At 35.4% G+C, this 8,304-nt stretch overlaps 2 protein-coding genes across 6 annotated transcripts; one reads left to right on the forward strand and one right to left on the reverse strand.

The window, feature by feature from the left end:
• The first annotated feature begins 73 nt into the window (after positions 1 to 73).
• Positions 74 to 2,815, forward strand: LOC106305797 (DNA cross-link repair protein SNM1). Of its 2 annotated transcripts, none has more exons than XM_013742187.1 (9): positions 74 to 825; positions 908 to 1,147; positions 1,232 to 1,376; positions 1,464 to 1,598; positions 1,689 to 1,755; positions 1,832 to 1,909; positions 2,004 to 2,056; positions 2,138 to 2,275; positions 2,357 to 2,815. In XM_013742187.1, exons 1-8 carry the CDS (start codon positions 179 to 181, stop codon positions 2,234 to 2,236), a joined length of 1,464 nt encoding a protein of 487 aa, XP_013597641.1. In that variant the 5' UTR covers positions 74 to 178; the 3' UTR covers positions 2,237 to 2,275; positions 2,357 to 2,815. The 2 variants fall into 2 exon arrangements, with proteins under 2 accessions (XP_013597641.1, XP_013597640.1); XM_013742186.1 differs by having other exon boundaries at positions 2,383 to 2,812.
• Positions 2,816 to 5,154: 2,339 nt separating this feature from the next.
• Positions 5,155 to 6,986, reverse strand: LOC106303995 (nudix hydrolase 13, mitochondrial). 4 transcript variants are annotated; one of them, XM_013740364.1, is made up of 6 exons: positions 6,402 to 6,986; positions 6,246 to 6,300; positions 5,941 to 6,055; positions 5,783 to 5,866; positions 5,537 to 5,686; positions 5,155 to 5,417 (listed from the first exon to the last, which is right to left on the reverse strand). In XM_013740364.1, the coding sequence occupies exons 1-6, from the start codon at positions 6,442 to 6,444 to the stop codon at positions 5,286 to 5,288; spliced, it is 579 nt and encodes a 192-aa protein (XP_013595818.1). In that variant the 5' UTR covers positions 6,445 to 6,986; the 3' UTR covers positions 5,155 to 5,285. The 4 variants fall into 4 exon arrangements, with proteins under 4 accessions (XP_013595818.1, XP_013595816.1, XP_013595815.1 ...); XM_013740362.1 differs by having other exon boundaries at positions 5,155 to 5,465; positions 6,246 to 6,291; positions 6,402 to 6,979; XM_013740361.1 differs by having other exon boundaries at positions 5,155 to 5,465; positions 6,402 to 6,979.
• Between the last annotated feature and the right edge of the window lie 1,318 nt (positions 6,987 to 8,304).

The following is an 8,304-nucleotide window of genomic DNA, read 5'->3' on the forward strand; positions in this document are numbered from 1 at the left end:
CCCCTTTGTGTGTGTGTTGTTATCTGTCTTCTTTCTGCTCCTCACGTTTTGTTGGGCTTTCTTTACCATTTTTACCCTCTCTCTCTCTCTCTCTCTCTAGCCGACACATCCTTTGGCGGGTTAAAAAAGGCAAAGTTGACCCTTTTGACCTTTCGTTTTCTCAGAAACATAAAAAAAAATGGATGCTTTTGTTGAAGACGACGGTTTTGGTTCTCGTTTCAACGACGGTGTTGAAGAAGAAGAAGAAGAGGGGTTTAGTTTCTTTGACGATGTTGTTGTTGAAGACGAGAGAGAAGAGGGTTTTGCTTCTGATTTCTACAAGGCTGGTTCTGATTGGTCTTGTTTGTTGGAAGGAGAAGAGGAAGAGACCGATAAGGTTACTCCCGAGAGTAAGAAGATGAAACAATCCAATTTGTTTGAGGTTTGGGGTTTACAGAAGTTTACTCCTCCTGAGAGTAATAAGAAGAAGACAACGAAACAAACCGACTTGTTTCAGGTCTGGGGTTTACAAAAGCCTTCTCCTTCCAATTCCCCTGCTTCCTCCTCGGCGATAAAGACGAGAACTGCTTCAGGAAAGAGACTCAGAGACTCTCCATGGGCCAATGACACGCCTCGGCAATGCCCTTTTTACAAGAAACTCCCAGGAACACCGTTTACTGTGGATGCCTTTCGCTACGGTTGTGTTCAAGGCTCTTCTGCTTACTTCCTCACTCACTTTCACGCTGATCATTACATTGGTCTCACTAAATCTTGGTCTCATGGTCCCATTTACTGCTCTTCTCTCACTAGTCGTCTTCTCAGACTTAGTCTCTCTGTTAACCCCTCGTGAGTTCTTTTTGCTAATGCATCATTGTTGTCTAGAGTCAATCCTTTCAAGTTTGTGTGGTGATTATCTGTGTGTGTGTAGGTTTATCCATCCGTTGGAGCTAGATGTGGAGTACACTATTAACGGGGTCAAAGTCACTTTAGTTGAAGCTAATCATTGCCCTGGTGCTGCTCTTATTCACTTTCGCCTCTTGGATGGAACATGTTATCTGCATACCGGAGATTTCAGGGCTTCTAAGCAGATGCAAACTCATCCTCTCCTCTTTAACAGACGAGTTCATGTCCTGTATTTGGATACAACCTATTGCAATCCCAGATACAAGTGAGACCCAGAGTTTTCAAATAGTATTAGGGAGCATGCTAGTGAAGTTTGATCCATTATTGTTTTTTGAATGTTTTTGTTCAGATTCCCCTCTAAAGAAGATGTGTTAAGTTATGTTGTGAGAATCACAAAGGAGTTCCTCAGGAAGCAACCGAGGACACTGATTGTGGTTGGTTCTTATAGCATTGGAAAAGAATGTGTTTATCTAGCTATTGCCAAAGCACTTGGGGTATATAAGTAGTTGCTGGAGCCATTCTCTTTTCTCTTATCCATCTTTTTTCTGGACTTGTAAGTTCTAACCTCGTGGGGTTTTCAGGTTAAGGTATTTGCAAACGCTTCAAGAAGACGGATACTGCAATCTTTTGGATGGGATGATATTTCAAATAGTCTTTGTACAGATGGGAAAGCCACTTGTCTTCATGTTCTGCCTATGTCAGCATTGAAATTTGAAGTATTTCTCTGAAACCAAGATGCTTATTGTTATATGACGTCCATGTCACTCTCTCATGGTCTTATCTTTGTTCTGATAATTTCTGTGAAGAGGCTCGATGAACACTTGAAGGTTTATAGAGAACAGTATGGAGCAGTTTTGGCATTTAGGCCCACAGGTGAAATTTTTATTTTGCCTTGCAGTTAAGGTTTTTGATCATGCAATTGGTACTGAAAAGTGAAGTTTGGTTTCAGGTTGGACTTACTCCGAGAAGGTAGGTGAACACCTTGATCTGATAAAGCCAACTTCTAAGGGGAAAGTTACTATTTATGGTGAGTTTCATTGTTGTAATGCACATTCTCTGTAAGCTGCAAGTATCATGAAGATGTATTTGTCTGAGTGACTGTACTTATTTTATCTTTGTAGGGGTTCCATATAGTGAGCATTCAAGCTTCACAGAACTTCGTGAGTTTGTTCAAGTGCGTACCGTGAATGCTGTTGTTGTTATCTATTCGTGTCTGTCCTGGATAGGTTTAACACTTCTTTTGGCATTAACACAGTTTTTGAGGCCAGATAAGATTATTCCTACAGTGAATATCTCTAATGCTGAGAGCCGCGAGAAAATGCAGTCATGTTTCAGAGAATGGCTCAGACGCTGAGATTCAACTTTAGGTTGATGGATGATTGCTTCCTATTTGGTAAGAAAACAATCTAGCTTTACGTCAAAAATCTAAAGATTATCCTATTGGTAAGAACACTAATAACTTTTGAGTTTCTAGCTGTGATACTTGTTTTTTATTTGCAGTTATGTATTTCTCATTGAAGCTTGTAGGGATGCTTGATGCTTCCGTAACATCCTGGATATTGCAACTGTAGAGTTGAAGTGCTGTCTTGATTATTCTCTAGTAATCTTGTAAAACTTCAACTGGCTAATTCTTTTAGTTATGATGATTGGTAAAGAAAAGGTTTTAGAAAAACAAACCATTCTATATGTTACATTTACTTATCTTTACCTAGAAGAATGATTAGCATCAAGCTGCATTATGCAGCTCTTTACAAGAAGCAAACTGAGGAGACGATTCAAAGAATGATAAGATGACCAAATCAGATAGAACAGAGAGAGAGAGATCTAAACTCTGGAGGTAGAGGATTGCCATTGAACCTCACTGCAAAAACTGAGGTTGTCTTTTTGAGCTTTTGTCTAGTGGTTGTAGCTGTTGTCCTTTCAGACAACAGGAGACAGAAGAACCCATAGATACAATGGCAGAAAGCATCAAAGACAATATTAAATAATTAGGGATGTTAACTACAGGGTTAGGGCCAACCCTCTTTTGTTTATTATAAGCTCAACCCTATTTTAATCCAGCTCTATTTTAACCCTATTATAATTAAGGGTTAGAGCTGGTACCAGGGTTAGCTCATTTAATTGAAAAAAATATTCCATTTATTTTTGTTCTTAAATTTTAAAGATAAAACTATAAAAATTAAGATATAATATGATTCTTTCCTCCAATTCGTTGAGCATCAAAATCAAAAGTTTTCTTCCCAAAATCGCAAAATCGAGTTTTTGCTCCACAACTAAGAATAAAGCTTTTCCGTAAAAAAACAAAAATTGTGTTTTTTTTCGCCAAAACTTAATTTGAGTTTTTCCACCAAAACCACAAAATCAAGTTTCCCCGCCAAAACCGCAAAATCGAGTTTTCCCGCAAAAACCGCAAAATCGAGTTTTCCTGTCAAAACCGGCAAATCGAGTTTTCCCACCAAAACTGTAAAATCGCGTTTTCCCGCCGAAACAGCAAAATCAAGTTTTCCGCCGAAACCTGCAAATCGGGTTTTCACGCCGAAACCACAAAATCTAGTTTTTCCCCTCAAAACCGCAAAATCGAGTTTTCCCACCAAAACCGCAAAAACGAGTTTTCCCGCCAAAACCGCAAAACGAGTTTTTCTGCCAAAACCGCAAAACGAGTTTTTCTGCCGAAACCGGCAAATCGAGTTTTCCCGCCGAAACCGCAAAATTGAGTTTTTCCGCCGAAACTAAAACGGCAAATCGAGTTTTCCCGCCGAAACCGGCAAATCGAGTTTTCCCGTCGAAATCGGGAAATCGAGTTTTCCCGTCGAAACCGAAAAATCGAGTTTTCCCGTCGAAACCGAAAAATCAAGTTTTCTCGCCGAAACCGGGAAGTCGAGTTTTCGAGTTTTCCCGCCGAAACCGGGAAATCGAGTTTTCCCGCCGAAACCGGGAAATCGAATTTTCCCGCCGAAATTGGAAAATCGAGAAATCGAGTTTTCCCACCAAAATTGGAAAATTGAGTTTTCCCGCCAAAACTGAAAAATCGAGTTTTTCAGCTAAAATCAAGTTTTCCGCTAAAACCGAAAAATCAAAAATTTCCGCTAAAACCAAAAAATCAAGTTTTCACGCCAAAACGCATAATCTTATTTTTGTTGAACTTGCATAATCTTATTTTTGGCCATAACCGCAACAATCTAATTTCCCGCAAAATTTTGTTTTCCGTCTAAATTCCCAAAACCGTAAAACATTGTTTGATTATTTTATATATCTTTTGATCATATTACTATCTTATATATTAAAACAGAAGTCACAACCTTGATTCATGTGTGATTTTTTAAAAAATGGACCTAATGGACATATTCCTAGAAAGTCATGTTATATTTAATCTCTAATCTTATCATTTAAATTTTGGGCCTCCCAGAAATTTTTATTGGGCTATCAATAATTGAATTTGAAGAATAGATGATCACATTGGATTTATAGATAATATAAATTAAATATATATAATTTAATGTTGTAATACTATACCTCCATATGTTAAATATTTGTCGATGTTAACTTTTAAAATTACAAAGATTTTTTTTTTAAAATAACAAAAATCATATTATCTAACAATGATTAATCTCTACTACCTTAATCCAATGAAAACAAATTTTAAACTGTATAGTTTATTTTAAAAATTAAACAAAAACTAAATGTTTAATTATTTACTCGATAATATAAATCAATGAAGCGAAAAATTTATTTTTTAAAAAACTTTCTAAATTTGTGAAATGTTACAATATCTTTGAATATGACAATAAAACAATATTTTACTAATCTTTATATATAGTTACGATTTTAATAATGAAATAATAATTCGAAAATATATATATATAAAAGAATATACAAATACATGTGAAAGTTTAAAATAATCTATTCAATGAAAAAATATATTGTAAACTTATTATGTTTTTAAAATTGATAGACACATATATTATAATATATACCAATTTAGAATTGAAAACAAAATATTTACATAAAAATAAATGAAAACAAAATATCGCGCAGTTGCGCAGATCGAGATCTAGTAATTATCTAAATCACATGTTAATATTATTTGCTTGTGTTTTGAAGATGTTACAGAATGGGTTAACCCTGATCTAATCCTAACCCAGCCCTTCATACCCTAACCCAGCCCTTCATACGTATATTATTAGGGCTAAAGTATGATTAGGACTAGAATAGGGCTGGGTTTATATTTTATAGGGTTGGGCTGGGCTGGATAACCCAATATAACATCCCTAGTAACAACAATGGAACAAGTTAAATCATTACGCTTCTCATGTTTTAACTTTGTTTCCAGAAGAAGCTTCTTATCAACAATCCAATACTACACAACAACTGAACAAGTTTGATATGCCTAAAGAGAAATGAAACTAGTTAACTACAAAGCAGTACCGAGAATCTATTTGACGTTCTCCTCGCTTTGAAATGCCTGAAGGGGAAAGAGTTTCTTCTTTTGAACTTCCATCTTCTGTCACCACTCTTAGAAACTCTTCAAGAGCACTCTGCATCCACTCATACCGACATAGTTCCAAAGCTTCTTTAACATTCAGCTGTGAGTTTATAAAACCTCTTATCAGAACATATACGACACAGACAAAAGCAAAAGAGTTGTGCAGCTTACCCATCTCCTCTCGCGGTTTTCTTGCTCTGGCCATGCTGCAAGTTCTTCCTTCACCTCTAAAGCAAACATGTAACCTTTGCATCCACCACAACATTCAGCTTCCTCACAACTACTCTTGCTTCTAAATTCCCAAACTCCTAATGGATCTTCCTATAGACACAAAACAAAACCAGACCAAAAGACAATTCAGTCTAAGCAAAATCTATTCAAGAAGTAACTTTTGATGAAGAAGAAAAAGAAAGTTACTCTTAGTATTCCTTTAACTCCAGCTTCTTCCATGGCTTCACGAGAAGCAGCTTCAAGAACAGTTTCATCATCTTCCCATCCTCCCTGAACAATAACACAAAAGTGATTAGTTTAAAAAAAAGCATCAAAACGAACACTTAATTCAGGAAAAGACAAACCTTTGGGAAGACAAGATCGTGTCGGTTAGGAGATGAAACCATGAGAACTTGAAGCTTGTTTTCATGGTCAACACTTGAATCCTCTTCATCTTTCAATAGTCTATACGGAATGCATCTGTCATCATATTCAACACACCAGTTTTTTTCCAATTATTGATTTGCAATATTGAAATTCCATTTAAAAAAAAAAAAACAAACCAATCAAAGCACATCACATCACATCATATCAAGAAAGACTCAAACATTGATAAAGTCAACCAGAACACACTAAACTAAAAAAAAAAAAAAAAAGAAGGATGTTGTACCCAGAAACGAGACGGAAGTTGTTGTCATAACGTTGACGGTCTCGTCCTGTACGTGCTGAAAGATTCGACATTTTGATAAAAACCTGTGACGTGGATGGAAACTAACTACAAAGAAAATGCAGTTTCTAAGCTTTGGAGAAAACAAAAGATCCTGACTTTGTCTGTTGGTGTCAGCAAGAAACATCAACATAGCTTCCATGACGAATCATCTTGTTCAACAAAGTTCATCTTCTTCTTTTTCTTTACCCAGAACTAAAGAAGAGAGAGAGACAGAGAGAGCAAAAAGAAACTGAAACCCAAACGAAAAAATGTTAAAGAAAGGAACGGCTCTGGTTTGTTTTGCTATCTATAGTAAAGGAAGAAGCTCAGATTATTCCGGGAAAGAGCTGACGAAAGTGTGTGAGAGAGAGAGAGAGAGAGAGAAAGCATTCAATTCAATTCAATTATTTATTAACCCACCACCCATCTCCTTCTTCCACGTTTCTTTTAGTGTTTATTTACCAGCTAGGGGTCGGCCTCGAACCCCACCAAAAGATATAATCAAATCATTTACTTGGATAGAGCTCAAAATCAAAAATGCTCTCTCACCTGGTTCGTTGACTAGAGGCTATAGAAAGAAACATGAACCGCGAACTAACATGGTAGCCTTTGAACATCGATATGTTTTCTTAACGTTTCATATAAAGAAAAGAAAAAAAAAAAGAGTACAGAAAGAAACACAAGGGTTAGATTACGTGTGTAACTCTTACCATTCAATGGGGGGATCTTTTGAGTTTTATGCGTACAAATGACGATGAACTATATACCAAACACGTGAAACACCAAACTAAAACCAAGTTAACCCGGTTTAATTAGTTGGTAATCTTGTCTTTTTTTAGTAGCTCATATAAACCGGTGAAGCCACAATCAAACCCGGAATGCTTAACGGGCCAAAACGTTAGGCTATAGAGCCCATGCCTCACGTACAAGGTTAATTCAAATTTATTGGGTCTAATATGGGCCTTTTGAAAAATGATAAGACGGTTGGTGCAGAACATGAATAATGTTTATTTTTTGCAGTCACTTTTCAATCATTTCCAGTTTGTATCATTTATTCATGATGGCCACGACCGCCGCTTCAATCATTGGTCTCGTTTCACTTTCAAAATTTCATTTTTTTTCTTCTTTTAAATAGAGGAAATAAGATTCAATAAAAAGTCAAAACAAATGTTAAACGCAGATTGATGATGGTACATATATAAACGCGAAACGCATATCGTGGAGATGTGGGTTGAAACGTCACTAACTAACGGGTATATATACATATAAGAAAGAGTAGAAGCAAATGTCTATACAGCTGGCTTATGGGTCCCTTGACCCCACCTTTTTACTCTGTCGATGTAGAATGTGGTCCTACTCCTAATTATTTAATTAAATAAAAAAGCGAGTTTGTTGAATTGTTTATTATTTAAAGAATATTTGTTCGCTGGATATCTATTTTATCATTAATAACAACGCTATTTTTTTAATTTGCTTTTTTTAATCAGCATTTTACAATTAGTGCCAGATAAAACAACACTTTGCTCCTACTTTAAAAACCTCTTTAAAAATACAGTACAAAGTTGTCTTTTTCGATTATAGTGGTTGCGTTCAAGTTTCAATGAGTAACACTCCAAATTTAAAAACAATTAATATTTTGAAAATACTAAGCATAACTGTACAAATAGTCAAATAGTTATAACATAAATGGTAAAATTGTGAACCAAAAATGTTTGATTGAACTTAAAAAAGTAGAACATAATACTATATTTTGTAATATCATCGCAAATTATCAATACAAGAATTATTTAATTATTTTTGGATAAAAATTCACATCTGTCAATAGCTGCTTATTAATAAATGAGCAGAAAAAAAATTATTGACATTCAAGAAAAAAAAACAATTTTTACCTGTACTATTAACATTCAAGTTAAAAAAATCTCTAGATAGTGTAAATAAAAAAAATCAATAAAAGGAAAATAAAAACATGCGAAAAAAGGAAATAGAGTAAAAAAAACAGAGATTTGCGGAGTAAATAAAA

This window comes from Brassica oleracea, chromosome C7, assembly GCF_000695525.1.
Source record: "Brassica oleracea var. oleracea cultivar TO1000 chromosome C7, BOL, whole genome shotgun sequence".
In the NCBI taxonomy this organism is placed as follows: Eukaryota; Viridiplantae; Streptophyta; class Magnoliopsida; order Brassicales; family Brassicaceae; genus Brassica; species Brassica oleracea.

What these genes read in the sequence shown, in the direction of transcription:
- LOC106303995 (XM_013740361.1), bottom strand. Translation starts at nt 6,444, where the DNA reads ATGGAAGCTATGTTGATGTTTCTTGCTGACACCAACAGACAAA. An exon ending in ACGATCTTGTCTTCCCAAAG is followed by an intron (nt 5,867 to 5,940) that starts GTTTGTCTTTTC and finishes GTTATTGTTCAG; the next exon opens with GGAGGATGGGAAGATGATGA. An exon ending in AAAACCGCGAGAGGAGATGG is followed by an intron (nt 5,466 to 5,536) that starts GTAAGCTGCACA and finishes ATAAACTCACAG; the next exon opens with CTGAATGTTAAAGAAGCTTT.
- LOC106305797 (XM_013742187.1), top strand. Translation starts at nt 179, where the DNA reads ATGGATGCTTTTGTTGAAGACGACGGTTTTGGTTCTCGTTTCAACGAC. An exon ending in TATTGCAATCCCAGATACAA is followed by an intron (nt 1,148 to 1,231) that starts GTGAGACCCAGA and finishes GTTTTTGTTCAG; the next exon opens with ATTCCCCTCTAAAGAAGATG. An exon ending in GGGGAAAGTTACTATTTATG is followed by an intron (nt 1,910 to 2,003) that starts GTGAGTTTCATT and finishes TTATCTTTGTAG; the next exon opens with GGGTTCCATATAGTGAGCAT.